The sequence below is a fragment of the Sus scrofa genome, chromosome 5 (genome assembly GCF_054392235.1).
Source record: "Sus scrofa isolate SSC_HxYL_T2T_F1_AM1 chromosome 5, Sscrofa_HxYL_maternal_Yorkshire_Landrace_v2.0, whole genome shotgun sequence".
In the NCBI taxonomy this organism is placed as follows: Eukaryota; Metazoa; Chordata; class Mammalia; order Artiodactyla; family Suidae; genus Sus; species Sus scrofa.
The window spans coordinates 3368584-3389252 of NC_139387.1; the positions used below are offsets into that span (position 1 = coordinate 3368584).

Here is a 20669-nt window from a genome sequence, read left to right on the forward strand (position 1 = left end):
ACGTCATTTGCTGCAGGCCAATTTGTGTCCCAAAGGGGCTCCAGTGCCCGCCTGGCCCTGCCCGCTGGCAGCAGCCTCCCCCGGTTCCTGGTGGCCCGGGATGCACCTGTGCCCCAGGTGCAGCTCCCTCCCCCGCTGGACAGTGGGGCCTCCCTGCCCGTGGGCCTGGCCCTGCCATCCAGGGTGACCCGGGCTTCTCCCCACATCAGGACAGGCTGGAGTGCTGTTCTTTCCTCCCCAAAGGGACCCCGGCTCCCAGGAAAGGGTGGCTGGGCCGGAACTGCAGCCCCTCGGGGGACAGACACACGCGGCCCAGGGCCCGTGCCTGAGACCCAGTCAGATAGCAAGGCCTACGTGAGGTCACGCAGCTGATGACCGGCAGAGCGCAGGACCAGTGGCTCTGCTGTCTGCTCAGCAAGATGGTGCAAGAGCTGAGCCTCACACCACGCTTTCTGACACCCACGCCTCCTCCCACACTCCTTCCGAGCAGGCTGCCTCCTCCAGGCAGGCACCAGGTGTGCTGGCTCCCTGGTCCTTGAAGGCCTGGTGAAGCCAGGATCCGTGAACCCACCTCACACGAGGAAACCAAGGCTCGGAGGGGGCCCCGTCAGGGCGGGGGCGAGGGGCTCTCCTGGGCTCGGCTTCACCCACGACTGCAGAGGGAGCTCTGGTGTCCGGTCCTGACAAACACAGCCGCGGCTGCTCCCTGAACAACCCCGGGGAGCATGAGATAAAGCCAGAACCGTCAGCCCGTGATAACATCAGAGCCCACCCAGCGCCATCCGCCCGGACCTGGGTATGAGCCCAGGAATGCCCCAGCACAGCCTGGCCCCGGACCTGGCTGGCCTGTGGTCACGGGCGCCCTGTCCGTCCTCAGGGCCCAGAGGGTCTTCCTTTGCTGCCCACCCCCGCCCCGGTAATGGTGAGGGGTCGGGCAGGAGCATGCTGGCTGTCTGTGGAGGGGCGGCCGCTCGGCCTCGTCACGGGGAGGACACTGCAGCCAAGGACCCGGCGCCCCGCCCAGGGCTCCCCGTGTGTCTGAGTGACTCTGGGGAGGCGCCCTGAGCACATGCTCTGGCTCCTGACTCCTGACTTTGCCCCCAAGACCCCAATGGCCTCAGGCCGCAGGGACACGGGTTCTGACCATGGGCCCAGCAGGCAGGGGTGGCCCGGGGCAGGACGCCCAGCAGGTGGAGCTGGCTGCGAAGCCAGGCGGGCCTCCTCGCCGTGCTTCTGCTTACGCCCTTGTGGGCCTGGATTTCCTCCCTGAGATGTGGGGTCCACGCAGCTCCCTGGGGGGAACAGCAGCCAGGCCCCAGAACCGACATGGAGCTGGAATCCACGTGTGAGCCGCTACTCGGCTCCGACAGTCCTGCCCTGCACCCCGCACCTGCCCACCCCTCCTGGGCCAGGGCTTCAGCTCTGGAGCCTGCAGGGCCGACCCCAGACCCCAGTGGGAGGCCACGGCCTGCGGAAAAGGGCCAGCCCACGGGCCGGCCGGGCCCCATGGGATCAGGAGAGGCGGGGGGCGGGGGCGGGGGGAGAAATAGCACACAGACGTACACTCACACACCCTGGGCCACCCCGGCCGTCACCGCAAGCCCCCGGTGCCCCCAGCCCCGTCTGGGAGAAGCAGATGTCACTGGTTCTCCTCATCCAGCCTTTCCTGCCCCGGGTAACACTCACCTGTGTGCGTCGCATGTTGACAGCTGGCAGCAGGTCGAGGGCTGGCGCCCGGCCGGGTGGAGAGAAGGGGGCAGGGTGAGCCTGGGGTTGGGAGGGGGGCAGGCGCACCTGCCTGGGAGCCAGGAACGGCGGGTCCTCAGGGCGGAGAGGGAGACGGGGCCCAGTGCTGCTCTTCCATCCAGACACCCTGCGACACAGACCGTGGCTCGTGCAGGCCAAGTCCAGCCTGGGGGGTGGGGGGCAGAGCGCGCCTTCAGCAGGTCAAAGGTCACAAGCACATGGCAGGCAGTAAGTCAGCGGTAAGTCAGCTGGGGGGGTTTGCCGAGTCGTGGCAGGAGGATGAGGAGAGCTGGCATCAGGTGGGGCACAGCTTGGGCAAAGGTCTGGCAGCGAGACCCCATCTAAGGACCTCTGTGGGTGTCAGCAGGGCCTGGAGATGGGGAGGGGCCGCCTCCCTCTGCATCCTAAGCTCCGCCATGGCTCCCCACTTCCCAGAGGCGGGACAGCGGGAGGGGCGGGCCGTGGTGCCAGCTGTCACCCATGCTGCCCTGTGAGAGCCAGCTGGGTATTCAGCAGGCGTGACCACGAGCCTCGCCGGCCTGTCTCCTGCAAGAGGTGGGTTCTGCTGGGGCTGGGAGGAGTGCGGCAGGTGGCGAGGCGCCCCTGTGAGTGGTGGTGGGGGGGTCCCAACATCCTAACACTCGGCTCACCGGAAGGAAGGCTGGCCTCGGACAGAAGCTCCCCCCTTGGCGCCACTTCTTGACCTGTTTGGATTTAAGAAAAAATAACAGGCGTCAGCTTTGGGAGAGCCCCAGCCATGCCTGAGTTCCGGCGGCTGCTCTGTGCCTCACCCGCCAGCCACCTGCTGTAGACCCTGTACTTCAGCCCGCGGGGGTCTCACCACGGCCTCTCGCCTGCGGACACACCCCGTGCAGAGGCCTGGTCAGAAGGGCCTCTGCGGCTGCCCTGTGCCGGCCGATGTCGGCTCACAGGTGAGCAAGACCCAGGTCTGGTCCCATGCTGGGCGGCCAGCGCCATGCCAGGCTCTCACGGTTTCTCTGGGGCCTGAGGGCGGGGGGATGTGGGGAGAAGGGACACGAGCCCTCTCCTGTCTCCCCACTTCGCAAAGGAGGCCCCAGCTCTATGCCAGCCAGCTGCAGACGCCCCAGGACCCAGGCTCACTCAGCAAACTGTACCCCAGCTGGCCCCGGCCCACTGCACAGGTGCCCTCCCAGGACCAGCACGAGGGAAGGGACACAGGTAACGAGCACAGTCGGCCCGGGGACAGCAGGGGCCTCTGAGGCTGAGCCTGAGACGCTGGACTGGGAGCCAGGCCTATGTGGGTCGGTCCGGGCCTGCCCTGTGCCAACCGCACCTCAGCGTTCCTGGCCACTAACAGGGACAGGAAAATGAGTCCACCTGGCTGTGGGGGTCCTGGCCTGCCCTGCCCCTCAGCCCTCCCAGAGGCCAGGCTGCCCATCACCAGGGCTCAGGCCCCCCTCCTCTTCCACCCTCCCAGGGCAGAAAAATGCCCCGGGCAGCTCTCCCCCACGTGTCTGACAGCTGCCCTCCCAGGCTCACCTGTCCTGTGCCAGAAGTGACCGCCTCACTGCTCCCCCTGCTCCTCAGTCCGGGCCCCTCTCTCACGGCCCACCGGGAGGCCCAGGCGGGCCATGGCCATGGGACCCGGGCTTGCCCTCTGAGGCGCCAGGCCTCGTGTCCGGACAGCCAGACCTGCGGCAGGCAGTGCAGCTACGGGAGCCGGGGGCGGGCGCTCCCCGAGGGCGGGGGGCAGGTTCGTGCACATCTGTGCCGCTCCTTGCCTCTCCAGGTGACCAGGAAGCAGGCACAGTGCCCCCAGCAGGGTTCCCTGAACTCTGATCCCCCTGCCTTGGGGCAGGCACCTCAAGGGGCAGCTCCCACAGAACCTGGTTCTTCGGCCAACAACCCGGTTTTGCAGGGAGAGCAGGAGCGACGCTGCTGGGTCTGTGACCCATCCGTGGAGACGTTTCTGAGCTAACAGGGGAAAGGCCCCCATTCCGCGGGGCGGGGGGCACGATGTGCTCGGCCCACCTGCCCTGCGGTCCTAGGAAGGTCCACGGGCCTCGGGCTCAGGGAGGGACAGCACAGACCTCCTCTCTCCCGGGGGGATGGCCGTGGTCTGGACGGGGGTCGGCGACAGGGACAGGCGGTGCAGCATGAAGGGGGCGCCCTGGGCCAGGCTGCTGGGGAGCCGGGGGCCGTCGCCCTGCCATCTGCCAGCTGCCGCCGCCGCCGCCGGCCCAGCCCTGGTCCCACAGTGTCTGCCCACGGGCAGGGCGCCGGGCAGGCCCGGGATGGGAGGAGCCAGGCCAGCGGGGACAGGTGTGTGAGGCCTCGATGGGCAGGTGGCCCTTTCAGGCCCCAGGCGGATGTCTGGAGCAAGCGAGGCAGACAGACGGCGTCACCCCGCAGTCACCTCGAGCTTGGCTTGGGGCCACCGGGAGCCAGGACCCCCCCCCCCGCCACGGCTGCCCCCCCCACTGCCGCCCCGATTAAGTTTCTCCCCATAAAGCGGCCAGTGTTTCTGCCTGGCAAGCCGTGCCAACAATGGAGTCTGGGAACAAGGCGTGGGGGTGGCACCCGGGGGCTGGGTCTCCCTGCGAACACGGCCCATAAAGTTAACAAGACGTGTGCTGGGCAGAGGCTGGCTCGGGCCAGACACTCGCAGGACAGGGCACTAAACTCCAGAACTGAGGCCAGTGTTTCCATGTAAGACGCGCACAGCTCTTCCCTGATGTTAAAACATCAAACTCAAGTATCGGCAACATGGACGGTTTCCTATTTTTCCTTTCACCTCCTGTCCCAAAAGCTCAGCTGACGCGGGGCCCGGCGGCTTCAGTACCCCCGAGAGCACTCACGGGGACAGAGGAGCCCAGCAAGAGCTGAACTCCAGCTGAGCCCAGGCCTTTCCCACAGCCCCGCACCCCTTCAGGTGGCACAAGCCACGCGGGCGGGGAAGTGGCACCTCCAGACAGGAGCCCGTGCCCCCAGGGTCCAGCCCGCAGGTCAGGGACAGACCCCAGGCCTGCATCCCGCTCAGGGGCCCAAGGTGCTCTCTCGTTGGTCCCTTGCCCGTCCAGCCTCCCAAGACAGATGCCATGTCCTCTGGTCGGGGTCTCCCATCGGCGGCAGTCTGTGCCCCGCCCGGCTCCCACCCTCCTGTCCCCAGAGACCTCCGGCTCACAGGCGGAAGGTGGCCAGGCCTGGGAAATGTCCACTTTCCAGGGAAAGCCGCGACACGTACCCGGGACCGAATGCCACTGCCCGGAGATGTGGGAGCTAGGAAGCCGGGGGTCCGATGCTGGCCGGAGGGCCCCAGGGCAACAGGATCCAGCCTGGCCACGGGTACACCTGCACCCAGGGAGGCCGGGTGCCAAGGTGAGGCACCAGCGGGGACGCGGTGTCAGCGCTCCTGGGTTTGCTCAGAGCCAAAGGGAAAGCCAGAGGCCGAGCCCTCTCTGATGCCGCGGGTGTGGGTGTCTCCGGCCAGCACTTAACCATCAGGCAATGGCTCCAACCTCGAAGGCGTGTACGTATCTGAAAGCAGCCTCAGTTTAAGCCGCAGTCTGGGTCACAGGGCGAGGAGAGGGGGGAAGGGAGGGCGGGCCAGACGGAACCGCATCATCAGAAGTGCCGGTGTGCAACTACGCCCTGGGGCAGCCCCCCAGCAGCAGCCCCTCCAGAGGGGCCATCCCGCCCTGGGGTCCCTGGCCCGGCCTGTGGACCCAGGGTGCCCGTCTGGGTGGTGCACCAGCCGGTCCTTGGCCAGGCTTCCCAGAGCTGAGGGCGGCCTGGGCAAACCCCGCTTCACGGAGACAGAATGTCCTCTGCAGGAACCGCCGGGGGAGGGCGTCTGGGAAGGGCCCTGGGCTGCGTCCAGCAAAGCGTCCCAGCCTCCAGGTGTCTGGCGAAGACACCTCACCAAGCCTGAGGACCTGACCTTGGCCACGCAGAGAACACAGGGCCGAGCTTGCCTCCGACCCCCACCCCGGAAAAGTGGCGGCAGTCCCCTTAAACCGCCCCAGGCCTTGTTTCTTTTTTTTTTTTAACAACTATCTTTTTTTTCTTTTTGGTCTTTTCGCCTTTTCTAGATCAGCTCTGACGGCACATGGAGGTTCCCAGGCTAGGGGTCGAATCGGAGCCATAGCTGCCGGCCTACATACACCACAACCACAGCAACGCGGGATCTGAGCCGCGTCTGCGACCTACAACCACAAGCTCCCGGCAACGCGGGATCCTTCACCCCCTGAGCGAGGTCAGGGATCGAACCCGCAGCCTCATGGTTCCCGGTCGGATTCGTTAACCACCGCGCCACGACGGGAACTGCAGGCCCTGCTTCTTCACCCGGACGTTCTGCGACCCTCCTCCGGGCAGTTCGCTGACCGCCCTCTGGGGACCCTGCCCCCGGGTCCTGCAGGCCAGCGCTGATGCCTCGCGGCTCGCGGAGGCAGGAGGGCTGCGCGGCCCCCCGCCCGGCCCTGCGGTGACGGCCGGCGCCGGCCCGGGCAAGGCGTCCGCTCCCCGTGCCCTCGCTCGGGCTGCGGCGGGACGGCAGGCCGGCTGCCCCCAGGGTCGGAGGCGGCGGCGCTGCCCGGGCCTGGTTCCCGCCGGCAGGGCACGAGCGGAGGCGGACGGGAGCCAGGGCCCCGCGTGGAGGACGCAGGCGCCCGGCGGAGCCGCCCTCCTCCGGGGAGCCCGCCGGGAGCCGCCGCCGCCAGGAAGCCCCCCCCCGCCGCCCAAGGACGGGCGCTGCCCGCGTCCGGCCCGGAAGCCCCGCTGGCCACCGGGAGCCCAGCGCTGGCCCGGCGCCCGGCCGGCGGCGGGGGCTCCTCGGGCAGGAAAGCGGCTGCGAGGCGGGGGGCCCGACGCCCACGCTCGATTCTAGACGCGTCCGCGGCTCTCCCTGCTGCTCTCTGGGCGCAGCCTCCGTCTGCGAGGCGGGGAGGCCGGGCTCCAGGGCCGCCTCTCCCAGGCGCTGGCCGGTGCCCAGCCCGGGGCGGCCAGGCCAAAGCGGGCTGGGCTCGGGCCAGGCCCTCGGGGCCGCGGGGCGCCCGCCTCGCACACAAGATGGCGGAGCGGCGGCCATTTTGTGCGGCGCCGGGAGGGCGGGGGCGGGAGGCCGGGAGGACGAAAAGAACGGGGGCGGGAGGACGGGGAGGACGGAGAGGGTGGGAGCGGGAGGACGGCGACAGGAGGACGGTGAGGGTGGGAGCGGGAGGACGGGGGCGGGAGGACGGCGACGGGAGGACGGAGAGGGTGGGGACGGGAGGACGGGGAGGGTGGGGACGGGAGGACGGGAGGACGGAGAGGACGGGGGCGGCAGGACGGGAGGACGGGGGCGGGAGGACGCAGAGGGTGGGAGCGGGAGGACGGGGGCGGGAGGACGGCGACGGGAGGACGGGGAGGGTGGGGACGGGAGGACGGGGGCGGCGGGGACGGGAGGACGGGGGCGGCGGGGACGGGAGGACGGGGGCGGCGGGGACGGGGGCGGCGGGGGCGGGAGGACGGAGAGGACGGGAGCGGGAGGGCGGGAGGACGAAAAGAACGGGGGCGGGAGGACGAGGAGAACGGAGAGGATGGGGGCGGAAGAACGGGGAGGGTGGGGGCGGGAGGACGGGAGGACGAGGAGGGCGGACGAGGAGAGCCGGGAGGACGGGGGCGGGAGGACCAAGACGGGCCGAGGGGAGGCCACAGAGGGCGGACGAGGAGGGCAGGGCGGATGGGGGCCGGAGGGCGGGGAGGACGGAGGCGGGGAGGATGGAGGGCAGGGAGGATGGAGGCCGGAGGCCGGAGGCGGGAGGGCCGGGAGCAGCAGCAGCAGCAGCAGGAGGATCAGGAAGGAGGAGGGTGACGCCGGCTTCGGAAGCACGCCCACCACGGCACCAGGGCCTGGAGGCCTGGGCCAGGGACGTGGGCAGCGTCCTCTCCAGAACCTTCCTCCTGCTGTCCCAGAGCCGCAGCCCTGACGCCCTCCCGTCTTGAAGGAGGCGGCAGGGCTGCGGGGCTCCTCAGACCAGGGATGCGGGAACAGCCAGCCCAGCTGACCCCGTGGTCCAGGCCGGCCCCTCCTTCCTGCCCCGGGTGAGGGGACAGGGCAGGCAGCAAGGGACACGGAGCAGGGGGGAGCCCCACTCCAGGACACGTGGCTGCAACCGAGGCCCTTGCCTGACGGCGCCAGGTCAGCCACACCAGCACCAGCCACTTCTCCAGCCTCAGGGCTCCTGTCCTGCCTGCCTGGGTCATGTCCCCACCTCCTCTGGACGGAAGGTCCAGGTTCCGGTGCCCCAGCAGAAGCTCAGAGGCCAGGCAGAGACCAGCAGCACCCCCTGGGGCGCTGGGTCCAGCCACCGGCCACCCCTCCCAGCCTTCGCGGAGAAAATCCAGGATGGAAACCAGTCCCGCTCTAAAGACGGGCAGACCGGCTGGGGCGGCGCCATGCACTGGTGCTGGTGGCGGCCAGCAGCGGGGCCCCTGAGTCAGGGGAAAGGCTACTCACGCACCTGGGGCACGGGGGCCTCGTGCGTTGACGGAGATGGGCAGGTCCAGAGCCGAGCAGGTCCAGGGCCGAGCTGGCCTGTGTCACGGAACAGAAGAGTGAGTCAGGAGGGAGCCCACGTCTTTTCTACCGGGGTGGGGGCCTGTCTCGGTGACACAGCGTGGCACAGAGGACAGCAGCCACCGTCCCCATAGCTCGTCTGACCACAGTCATGCCGACGGCTCCCCAGGCGTGAAGAAAATAGCTGCCCTCGCCAACCTCCCAGGAGTGGTGTCTCCTTGGGGCAGGGGAGGGGGGCTCACTGGGGAAGAGTAAGCTTCACGGCTCTAGGGCCCTGGGTTCGAAGCCCTGCCTGCCCAGTGTTCCCGCAAATGTATGTACCATGTCCTGGGCCCACGTTCCCCGTCGGAAGCTGGGCAAGAGCACGCCCTCCGCCCTGGCGTTCCAGCCCCAACCTGAGCCCATCCCTGGGCAGGTGGCTCCATCAGTCCTCACTGCAGCCCCGTCCACGGGCGAGGAGTGGAGCAGAGAGGCTGCGTCAGCGCCCCCCAGTCACTGCAGGCCTGTCGTCCTTCAGTGGTTTAGGGATGAGGGCGCGAAGACCCAAGCCATTTACCTGCCTGAGATCACACAGCTCCTAGGACAGACCCCTCTGCACTGGGGACCCCAGAAAGCCTCACATCTGAGATGTTCAATTTCCCTTCCTTACGGGGACAGCCAGGGGCCTCCGCTGCCCGGTTCTCCCCGGCTGGTCCGGCGGAGCGGGCAGTGTTCTTGGAGAAGGGCCGCTGCAGCAGGGACGTCAGGCCGCTGGACAGCATGGGGCCTGCGCTCTCCCCACCCAGGGCCAGAGAGGGCTGAGCTTTCAGCTCAGTAACATCTGGGGAACGAGGCCTCCAGCAGGGCAGACGGGTGAAGGCGGGCACCCAGCCCCGTCAGGCGGGGGCAAAAATGGCTGAACGGGGCTGCAGCCCCAGTGCCACGGGTCTGCGGGCTCTCGGCTTCCTGCAGCAGGAAGCCTCCTCGTAACCTCTCTGGTCCACCCGCCGCCACTCCAGCCAGGACCTGAGCTGTAAGCCCTGTCCCTGGGCTCCTCCCAGGAGGCTGCCTCTCAGCATGTGGCACCTTGGGGACAACCGCCCCTTCCTGGAGCCCGCGGGTCTTTCCACCTCTGGGCAGGCTGGGGCGGGGCCCCTGTTGTGCGGCTCGCCAGCCTGGTGGCCTGGGACGGGCCCCGTGACCTCCCCGAGCCTGAGCCCACACAGGGGAGGGGCACTGACAGATGCCCACCTGACCCGCTTGGGAAGGGCGTCAGCTCAGGGCCCGGCCCACAGGAACAGAAAATGCTTGACAACCGCGAATGGATCTGAAGTACCTCGTCCACGTGTGGCTTGCCGGGTGGGTCCCCCACCTTGTCCCCAGAGGGGCTGCGTTTCATGTCCTCCTCCTGCTCGGGGGTCACCTGCTCCCAGCCAGAGAGCAGCCCTCGGAGCCAGCAGGTGAGCGCGGAGCGAAGGCCAGCGCTCTGTATTTGCGGCTGTTTTCCGAGGCCAAAAACATCAAGTGTGAGGCATTTAAGGCCGGCCCGGGTAAATGAAGCCCTGGATCAGCCGCGTTAGAACACACCCTCCCGCCCCTTCGTCCACAGGTGACAGATAAGCCCCGTGGGCACTTCCGCAGAGGAGAGGGGTCTCGCCGTGGCGTCACCGTGGGGCCCCCTTCTCCAGGCCATGGCCCCAGACACGGCTTCTCAACGTGGCCCTGCCGTGGGGCGCGGGGCCAGGCCTCTATTTCCTGTGAACCCGCAGCCCCCCTGCCCCCCGACTCCTGAAGACCGGGGCGGCCTCCATCCGCAGGGCCCCAGGGGGAACACGGACAACGCCCTTCAGCAGACTGGCCAGCCCTGGGCGCCGGCTGGGTCCACGCGGTCCCATCTGCTGCCGACTGTGGGTGAGGCGCCCGGTGCGGGGAGGAGGTCGGGGGTGCCGCCCGGTGCCCAGACCCCTCCTGACCCGGGCCAAGTCTGGGCAGACCCACAGGAGACCAATCATGAGTCGGTTCGAAAGCAAACTCTGCCAAGTGAGTCCCTGTCCCCCCAAACCTTCAATGCCCCCTGAGCCCGAGTCAGCATCCCAAAGGGCTTCCACAGCCCAGAAGAACTCCAGCACCACACGCGAGGCCGGAGCTGGGCTGTCCGGGCCCCGTCTCTGCTTTGGATTAACAGGATGGAGGAGGCGAGCCCGGTGGCAACGACAGGGCCGTGCACACGGCGAGGAGGCGCCCTCCCCACTGGCCCTGGGCACGGGCTCAGCCTCGCAGTGACCGGGCTGTTGGCCACCCTGGCGATGAGTGGCGCTGGGCGAGCACTGAGTAAGCCCCGACGGTGTGCACAGGCCTCGTCTTCCATCCACCCCAGGGTACGCTCCAGGCCCCTCCCCACGCGGCCCGGGCCGCGGCCGCTTCGCCGGCCCCGTCGTCCTGGCCCGGGAGCCTTCCGGCCTCCCAGGTAGACCAGCCCAGGCTCCCCGGGGGCCCCTCCCCATGCCCGAGGTCTCGCCCTCGCGGCCTGGGCTTGGTCCCAGCTGCCGTTCTGCTGGCCGAGCCTGTGTGAGGGCTGCCCTGCGTTTCTTCTGGACCCAGGAGGCCACCACTGTCCTGGGGACACTGGGGACTTCACAGTGGGTGCCAGGGGAGCACCTGCACAGATGGCCTTGAGCAGCGCCCCCGAGGCCGTCTCCCCAGGGACAGCTGCGCGCGGGTCCTGGTGGCTCTGCCGTCTCCCTTCTCCCGGCCCTGCTCTCTCTGCCTCTGCTCTGTTCTTTCCCTCCGCTATTCCCCTCTCGTGTCCCCCTCTCTCCTCCGTCTCTGAAGTCCTTGGAGGCCCTCCTGCCCCCAGAGTGTCCCACCCCACCCTTGGGCACCAGCTGGCACAGGCCCTGCATGCAGACAGAAAAGCCCCGGGGTGGCGTCTGTGGAGTCTGGTGGGCAAGCTGGACCTACCAACATGAGAGGCCCCGATGGCAGAGGGATCCCAGGTCCTCTCTGCCCAGCCCCGGGAGGCAGGCCTGCCCCTGGCCATGGCAGGAGTGGGGGAGGGGAATGGATGCCACTCTGGGTCTGACCCTCACGGCTGCACTGACTCCCCAGGAGGCTGGAAGCAGCCAAGTGTGCCCGACAGGCCACAGTGAGGCTGGCTCTCGGGGGAGGGCCGGGTTGAGACCCCATCACTTGCTGAGCCCCTGAGCGCTGCCCGACCCCACAGATGCTGGGAAATTCCAGGGAGTTACGGGTCCTCCCAGCTCGGACCCGTGACAGCTGCCTCCTCGCAAAGGCGGCTTCACTTCACCTGCGGCAGGAGGGAGCCCAGAAGACGGTCGAGACCGGCTCCCTGGGGAGACGCCTGGGCCCGCCCGGCTCCCTACAGGCCCCGTCTCCGGCGGGAGGGCAGAGCCACGGAGGCAGCGCACAGAGCCGAGCCCAAGCAACGGTGTGAGAAGGGCCCGCCCGGCTCCCGTCCTCCAGAGGCCGTGCAGGCGTGTGCACAGGAGCACACGTGCACGTGTAACCAGAGTGTGTACATCCCTTCCGGGAGGGCGGGGGTGGGGAGCTCTGATCTTCAACATTCAAAAGCGCACAAACCTGAGAGCGCTCAGTCACCTCAAGCTCCAGGCGTCGGCTGGGGGCGAAGTGGACGGCAAGAAGGGCAAGACCTGGGAGGAGAGAGAGAAGCTTAAGTCTCGGGAAGGAGCCCCCGGTGAGTGGGGCACACGCCCTGCGTCTGCACCCTGCTGGCTCCAGCCCACCCCGCCCTCAGACCCGAAAGGCCCAGCGCAGCTCAGGGCCATCCAGAACCACTTGGGGACACCACGGGCCAGAAGGCCACTGCATCTATGTGGTTTTGTGCCCACTCTGGTTTTCTGGGGTCACGCAAGGGGCAGGAGGGTGACTGTAGGATGTAGATTTAGGGGCCAGAGATGCAAGGGCAAAGCTAGGCTCAGCGAGGCCTGACAGTGACCTTGGGGTTCCCACCGCCATTCTCTCAACCTAGATTTTTTTTTTGGCTGTGCCCACAGCATGTGGAAGTTACCAGGCCAGGAACAAAAAAACCCACACCACAATAGCAACCTGAGCCACTGCAGTGACAACACTGGATTCTTAACGCACACAGGAAAATCCTCAACTTTGGTTTTCAGGGTTTGGTAAAATTACATGAAACAACATGGGATGCGCTCAGGATGAGGGGAGGGCTGCCGCGGGGCGGGGCGCGTTCCCTCCCTCCCTCTCTGTCTCCCTGGCCTCATCACTTCTCGGCCAGCTCTGCTTCCCCTTCTGCTCTTTGGGGCCTGGGAGGGAGGCAGGGTCAGATACGGAAGCCCTTTGACAATGAGTAGTGGGGGGCGAGGGGGGTTCCTAAGATCACACAGCAGGGAAGGTGGGCTGCGGCTTCGTCCCCTGCCATGGTGTGGCCATTCCCACGAGCCCTCAGGCGCTGTCCCAGGAGATGCCTCGGAGCTCGGGCAGGGAGCCCCGGGGTCCAGAATACCCCCCGGCAGTGGGCACCTGTCCTGGTGAGGTACCAACAGACACAGGAACGCACATGGAGCTGCTCAGACCCTCAGGCCTCAGAGCGGTCACCTCCACGCCCTTCCCACGCCTGTGAAACTGACCCCAAAGCCACGTGGCCACTGGGTTCCTGAGCCACGGAAGCCCTCCGGGCTGCCTCAGAGAGAATGACAAAGCCCCGGGCCACGAGGAGCTGAGGCTGCCCGGGGTCCCCACGCTGCATAGGGCAGGGAACCGGCTCTGCCCCAACCCGCCCCTTCCCCTCGCTCAGCACCCAGCACAATAAACCCAAGTAACGAGCAGATGAACCCGGACCCTGCAGGGCTCCAGCCAAGGGAGAGGCGGCGGAGGGCCCCGGGGGCAGCGGGGGGGGGGTCCTGCTCTCCAGCGGATGACAACCCTGCTGCCTCACCCCGGGCCCTCTCGCCGAAGCCACGGGTGCTCTGGGGTGCCCTGGGAGCCCCCACCTCTGCCGGGAGGTATTCCTGCCTGAGTCGTACAGGCAGCCCGAGGCTCAGGGCACCAAGGCAGCCTGTCCAGCAAGACAACTCATGGGCCGGGGGCTGACTGTGCCCCAGCTTGGCATGGCTGCGGGCAGTGACAGGCCGAGCTGGCTCAGAGGAGTCTCCCTGCCAACAACTCAGCCCACGCGGGCCTCGTTGATTCCACGCGCTTCGAGGAGGCCAGCCGGTGCCACGATCAGGCCACGGGGGGGGTGGCAGGGCTCGAGGGGGCCACAGAGGCCAGGGCGTCTCTTGCTCAGCTCCCTCGCTCTTGGTCATGAGGTGGGATCTCTTCTACTTGCGGGGGTGCCAGGCTGAGCCCGCCCTCGGGGACCCGGGGAGGGCGGGGCCTGTGGGGAAGCGGCCAGGGTCTCCTGAGGGACGGGTCCACGCTGCCCATCGGGTCAGGCCACGCACCTGGGCTGCCTCGCCCTCGAGGCGCAGGGCAGAGACCGTGGACCCGGCCACGTGGTCCTTGAGCGTCTTCCAAAGGCCAAGACAGGCGTCCGCTTTCTCCGAGGTGCTCTGGGACCAGCCGCCTTCTGCAAGAAACAAAGTGACCAAGGTGTTGGCGCAGCAGGCTGTGACCCATGCCCCGAGCACAGGGGGGGCTCCGTGAGGCCCCCCTCACAGCCACCTGCGGGTGGGTGCAGCCCGCCAGGGGCTGCAGACGAGGTGCCTCGGCCCCCGGAGGTTAGCAAGGACCTTGGTCAGAGGCAAAGGACGGCGATGTCCCCGGGGCCAGACTCACACTCCCGCAGCCCCAAGTGCCGCTCCCTGGCAGCCTAGCCGTGCGCATCCTCCAGTGCCTGCGGCGCAAGGGCGCTGATGGGGCTCGCGGCACCTGCTCCGGGCAGACCAAGGTCACCGCCTCGTGGGGCCCCAGCCCCAGCCCCAGCCCCTCCGCTCCAGCCCTGCCTGGCCCCACTCCCTGGGTCCGGAATGTTCTCCGGCCATTCAAGGCCTAATTCCTACCCATCCTTCAGATCACCTCCTCTGGGGAACCTCCTGAATCGGGAGCCGTAGGTCAGCTCTAGCAAGAGACGGAGTTTAACACCCGCTCACGGGTGCTGGTACTGCCTGTCTCCCCACAGGCTGGCGGCTCCGAGGCAGCGACCACCTCTCAGGCAGCTGGGAAGCAAGGACGTGTCCTAATTTCTCTTGGAACCAGGCCTGCTAGGCAGGACTAAGGGTGCAGATGTCACCTTGGGTCTTTCCCGAATGAGCCAGTGAGAGGACACCCCAGAACCAGCTGCCCCAGAACACGGAGGCCCCGAGGGCTTAGCGAAGGCCCCGAAGCCAGCATTCGGCCCACGGCAGTGCCAAGCCTGGTCTCGGCTCCTGCCCCTCCTGGAGCTCAGGCTGCTTAAGGTGCACAGGCTCCCCCAAAGCAGGAAAGCTTGTCGTTTGGGAAAAAGGAACAGCAAATCCAGGCCGAGGAGTGATTGGCCACGGCTGGGAACTCTGCTGGGCTTGGGCCAGACTCAGATTGGGGGCACACCCGGGCTCCCTCCTCTCCCGAGCCTCTGCCCCAGGCCAGCGTGAGGGGTGGCTGGGAGGAAGGGGGGTCCAGGCACCACATCCCTGGAGCGTGTTAGTCCCCCCCAACTTGCCTCCCAGGGCAGGCGTGCGGCTCCCACAGACCCTCGGTCCCCCTAGGAGCATAGCCCTGTCACCGGAGCACTGGGTTGGAACTCCCAATGGACGGGTGAGAGCCATGTGGACATGGGCAGGGAGCGGTCAGCACACTCCCCCTGGGCAGCATCTCCAGGTTCCTGTCTACTCTGGGGGTCCTATGAAACTCCTAAGGCCCGCAGAGGCCACAGGGACCTGTGGGGGTCCCCAAGGATGCGCCTGGGCCCCCTGCTCCAAAGGCTGGGTCGCGCCTGCAGCCAGCCCTGTGCCCACCTCTGCTTGATGCCTCAGAGGCTGTGCCAAGGTCTCCCCTCTTGGGAAACAGAATCAGGAACCTGGGAGCCCAGCCCCCCATCTGCACACGGCGTGGGGTCTGACCCTGCTGCCCCCTCCTCACTCACCGCCTAGCGCCTCTCCTGGCCTTTGCTTCCAGGACCGCGGGGTGGGGACCACAGAGTCCGCGCCCCAGAGCCTGTGCACGTTCCCAGAGTAGCTGGGGCGAGGTCAGCCCTGGCCTGGCTGCTGCCGGCCTGCATCGCTGTCCTGTGTCACAGGAGGGGCGCTCCCTCCGCCGCTAAGGGGCCGACCTCGCAGCAGTGCCTAGGGGACGCCCACCTCCGTGCCCCTCATTCACTCGCTTTCCCCGTAACCCCTCACCTACTCGGGTGCCCAACAGCCACCGAGGGGGCACCAAGCAGAGTGACTGCTGGGCTCCCAGCAGTGGAGGCTCTGCCTGGAGCTTGGCACAGAGGCGCCCGGGTAGCCCGAGCTCCAGGCCTGCTTCCAGTGGCCGCGTCTCCTGGCTGGACACGTGGCGCGTGACTTGCCCTCGGAGCCTCTGAAACTGTCCTGCGAGTGCACCCAGGGGCCTGCCTCAGGGTCACCAGTGAACCCCTAACTGCCGTGATCCGGGGACACAAGCCCCCATGTCCCAGGATCCATGAGATGGCTTGTGGCGGGAGGGGAAGGGAGGGGGCCTCGGCCAGACCCGCTGCCTCTGCTTGCTGTGTGGCTCCAGGCACGGGACTGCCGTCTCTGGTCCAGCTTCCTCCCCCGTGATGTGGGGACAGCGCTGTGGTGAGCATTCCAGGTGACAGGGAGCAAATGGCCCAAGCTCGAGGCTGGCTCCCGATGCCACGCCCTCGTCCCAGCCCCAGGGGCACTGCGGGCAGCATGGCTCAGCCCTGCCCCAGGTGTGGTCCCTCACACGACAGGGCCGCCCTGACACGGTTCTGTCCTCCGCAAGGCTCTGGCCCACGGAGGCCGGCGGAGTCTGCAGAACCAGGACTGGGCCCAGCGGGAAGCCCCGGAGGCTGACCCCACCATGCCCAGGCCCCTCCTTGCCCACAGGGATCCCTGGCCTCTAGGACACGCCTGTGTCCATTAGCAGGGTGGCCGGGGGGCAGCTGGGACCCCCGCTCAGCCCGACCTCGTGACCCTGGACAAGCCCCGTCCCCTCTCCGGGCCTCCAGCTTCTCCGTGACAAGGGGACAGTGACACTGGTCTCCTGGGATTTACACACATGGTCAGAGGTGAGGCACGAGGCACAGGGGGCTCGGGGGACGGCAGTGCCCTCGGCCAGCCCCCAGGGGCTTCCAGGCCACAGAAATCCCCGACACTCCAGGGCCACAGACCTTTCTCCCAGCCTCGTCCGACCACCGGCCACCTCCCCAGCCGAGGGCAGGAGGCGCTGAGCTGCCAGCAGGAACTCCGACGTCGGCCAAGCTGCAAGGCCCAAACCCGCTGGCACAGAGACCCCCAGGGGCTCAGCCCTGCTGTGTCCACACTTGTTTTCAGCATTCAAGGTGGTCCCTCTAAGAGCTCACGTGGAGGAGAAACATCCTCCCTGCAAAAGCCAAGGAGTCGTGCCCAGAGCACCCCAGTTACACACAGACCTGCCCCGGGAAGCGCTGACGCCTGGCCCTGGGGATGCCCGGCTAGGCCCCAAGCGCTTGGAGGGGCCCCAGACAGGTCAGGAGGGGCTAGAAGCCGGCCGGAAGCGCTCCAGCAGGGACGCGGGGGAGCCGATGGCTACCGGGGCAGGCGGTGCGGCCAGCGTGCAGACCAGCTCAAATGCCCAAGGACACAGCCTCTGGGGCACCGCTGCCAGCCCCGGGGAGAGGCCCGGGCTCCAGAGCCGAACAGGCCACAGAGAACCTTCCAGGCTGCGCGGACTTCAGGAACCTGGCCTGAACCTGGGTTTGGTACCTTAAAAAGGGGTCGTTTACACCCTAACATCCGAAGTGGGTATCAGGGAAGATGAATTAACGTGGATCCTGAGTGGCGGGGCGGGCACACAGTAGGTGCCCACAAAAGGCAGTCGCTAACACCAGGTCGTCACCAAGTCGGCTCCAGAAAAGCAAGCCGAGGCCAGACGCGCATCTGCCAAGTGGGGTTTGTTGCCCACGGGCAGAGGATCTGTAACAGCAAACTAACGGCTCTGGTTCCCAGCAGCACAGAGGCCTGCTTTCCCTACAGATTTTCTCTCAGGCATCAATTCGAAGCAGACATAAGGGAGTTCCCGTCGTGGCTCAGCAGTAAAGAACCCGACTAGGATCCACGAGGATGCAGGTTCAATCCCTGGCCTCGCTCAGTGGGTTAAGGATCTGGTGTTGCCGTGAGCTGTGGTGTAGGTCGCAGATGCGGCGCGGATCTGGCGTTGCTGTGGCTGTGGTGTAGGCCGGGCAGCTGTAGCTCCGATTCGACTCCTAGCCCAGGAACCTCCATATGTGACCCTAAAAAGCCAAAAAAAAAAAAAAACAGACATAAGGATGGGCCCTGCCTCAGAGCTGCAGCCCCGCCGCGTCTGGGGCTGGGGGTGGGGGTGCCCCATCCCCCATCCAAAGAGCACCCCCCCTTCCCCTCAAGTCACCTCTGCTCCTTTAAAGGGACAAAATGCGTCTCCCCCTTTTGTAAGGTCTCTCTTTTGGGGTGAACATGCAGTGAGAATTTCCGGCGGGTCAGTTTCGCTCTGGCCAGGCGCTTAATTTTGTAATTTAAATGATTTCTTGTTTCCATTGCAAAAGGAAGAGATGCTCCTTAAACACACCAGGGAAAAGGATAAAGAGGCAGCAAAGGCAGGCGCGTCCTCCTGAGCCCAGGGCCCGGGGCTCCCCTCCCAGAGGGGCTTCCGCCTTCCCCAGAGCCGATGCCCACGCAGATGGAAACCCCGTGGGTCCTGCTGAAGCACCACAGACGCTTCCCCCCAAGTGGCCTTATCACAGCTTCTTAACCACCCAGCCACGCTCCGGAGAAGGGCTGGGGCAGTTCCCGCCCTGGGAAGAGCAACAGGGTGGACCTCTCGTTTCTTTGCGTACAGCTTTCCTGGCTCCCCCAGGGAGACCCCAGCAGTGGGGCCCAGCTCCAAGTCCAGGAGCACGTTCACACGTCGGAAGCAGCCACCCCCAACCTGGCCTCTTGGAACCTCCCCGAGGCCCACCCACCCAAAGTCAGAGACGGGGTGGTGGGAGCAAAACCAAGGTCCCCGGCAAGGGAGGGACCAGCCCCAGATCTCGCAGCAGAACCAGAGATGCGATGGAGGCCCCAGCCCGCGCGTCTGCGCTGATGGCCCCAAAGTACACCGTTAAGGCGGGAATGGAATGGAAGCTGCGCCGGCCCTGCCTCAGCTGGACAAAGATGCAGGATTCCCGGCAGGATGGTGGACATCCTTGTCCATCACCAAGCCGTGGACGGTGGACGGACTGCAGAGGTCCCACCCCGTGGCTGGGCAGGGCTGACCTGGCACCACCGGCCACTGCGGGGGAGGGGAGGAGAGGGGGCCGCACAGTTTGTGATCACCCCCTGGAGGAAGAGCTCCCCGAGAGCTGCAACAATGTGGGAGCAGGACCAGGCAGGACATCTGTGAACTGGAAACAGCTAATCTCAATTTACAGAGACCCACCCATGACACTGGATGGGCTGACGGAGCCCTGCCTCTCACGCCCAGTGATCTGAGAGGTGAAGGCCCCCCAGCCTCCCACGGGCACCTCTACTAGCCGGTCCTCCTGCTGGGACCCCTGGGAAGCAGCCTGGTTTTCCCTCTGCCTGGCGTCATCCTGCAGCCTGCCCTCCGGGGCTGCGGGCGTTCAAAGCTCGGGGCCTTCTGTCGTCTGTCGGGGACACCACGCCGTCGGTGATGAGGTGTGGTTTCACAAGCCCCTCGGATGTGTCCTAACAGGGAGTGTACGTGGTGGAGGCGGAGGCATAAACTCTATCCACGTGTTTCCCCGAGTGCCTGGATGGCGGGCGCTGCGGCCAGCCTGGTGGCTCGTGCTGCCGTGCGGAGGCCAGGGTTTGGTGCGAGGCCTTCTCGTCTTCCACTTCATTCTCTGGATCCTATTTCGTTCATTCACAAAGCGTTCTCCCAGAGCCTGCCCTGTGCCAGGCTGCTCCTCGTGGCCTGTCCCTCCCGGGGCGCCCAGTCTCCGAGGGCAATGCGCCTGTAGGGCAGGGAGGGCTTCCAGGAGGAGGTGACTCTGTGCGGCCATCTGGAGAGGTAGAGGCTGGCGCCATGGGGGTGGGCAGGGCAGGCTGGTGGGGGCCTCTCGAGTCCCATGGAGACTGGACTTCAGCCAGGAGCTGGAGGGGAGCCCCGCAAGGTGGCAGACGGGGCGGAGGCCTGAGCGAGGGCAGGTTCCGGGCCGGGCCGGAGAAATATGCTGCAAGACTGCAGAACCGGAAGAGCTCGGGACGGTCGGGTGCGGCAGGGACAGGAGTCAAGGCAGACGGGGCAGGTCAGCAGCTGTGGGGACGTCCTCCAGGAAGGCCAAGAGGGAGGGAGAGGATGGGTGTGGTCCCCCACCCCAGTAAGGTCCCCAGGGAGCCACCCCAGGTCAGGCCCCGGGTGGCCCACCGTCCAGGCAGCCCGCCCGGCCTCTCTCGTCGAGCAGCACAGCAGTCCCAGGCCAAGCCACAAACCGTACCTTCTCGCTTCTGCGACTCCACAGTCTCGGCTGTTTCCCTCCCAACAGTGACAGCTGCTCCCTCTAATGGGCTGTCTGCCCGAGGCCCCGAACACAGCAGTGGGCAGAGGGAAGGGTCCAGGGTTGAGGACGCTGGCTAGTCTGGTTCAGGTGCCACCATTTAGATCTGAGCGAGGGGCTCAGCCTCCTGGCCCCCAGCTTTCTGCCTAGGGGCGCATCAGGGTTCCATGAGGTCGCCCCAAATGACAGACATCAGAGCCGGGCACGCTGAGGGGCTCCCCATGACACAAAGCCGAGCCTGGGTGCCAGACGGTGCCCAGGGGCCTTGCTGCTCTCCCACCCTGGGTCCCTTCCGAGTGGGACCCCGGGCACAGAGGACAGGGCTGGGCGGGGGCAATGCAGACGGCGGAGGACCCGCCCGCCGTAAATCACCACCCGGGCTTTATGATCACCTGGGCCCTTAAGCTCCTCTTTCTTCTCTCCCCGCTCTCCCCGGGAAATTTCCTGCACCTCCCACGTCATCCAGTCTCCCCGTGTGTCTAAATCAACCTCGGCCGGAGGTGGGGGGCAGCCGCCTGCTGCGCCCCGCTCGCTCCCTCGGCCCGCTTTCCTGGGGCGCGGGAGGGCGGGCCGGGGGGCGCCCCTATTCAACCAAACTTTCATTCCTGCCCAGGACAGAAAACTCAAGACGCTAGCAGCCTACCCTTTGAGCTGCTGTGACAGTGTCCGCAGGGCATGGCAGCTGCTTCTCCCGCCGCCACCATCTATTGCAAAGCCAGGTGGACTCGGGCCGCAGGCCGGTCTGCAGCTGCGGGTGGGGAG

At 67.0% G+C, this 20669-nt stretch overlaps 1 protein-coding gene across 5 annotated transcripts in view; it reads right to left on the reverse strand.

Annotated features, from left to right (window-relative positions):
- Positions 1 to 501: 501 nt before the first annotated feature.
- Positions 502 to 20669, reverse strand: part of LOC110260611 (uncharacterized) — a 56570-nt gene continuing 36402 nt past the window's right edge. The window contains exons 2-7 of one of the 5 annotated variants that reach the window (XM_085025402.1): positions 13708 to 13832; positions 11864 to 11934; positions 8229 to 8302; positions 2397 to 2450; positions 1687 to 1912; positions 502 to 706 (exon numbers count right to left, since the gene is read on the reverse strand). In XM_085025402.1, the coding sequence (XP_084881528.1) occupies positions 644 to 706; positions 1687 to 1912; positions 2397 to 2450; positions 8229 to 8302; positions 11864 to 11934; positions 13708 to 13832 (613 nt within the window). In that variant the 3' untranslated portion in view covers positions 502 to 643. Of the gene's footprint in view, positions 707 to 1366; positions 1913 to 2396; positions 2451 to 8217; positions 8303 to 11738; positions 11935 to 13707; positions 13833 to 20669 lie in introns of those variants that run through there. The other 4 variants (XM_085025399.1, XR_002343850.2, XM_021091379.2 and 1 more) reach the window with 4 other exon arrangements.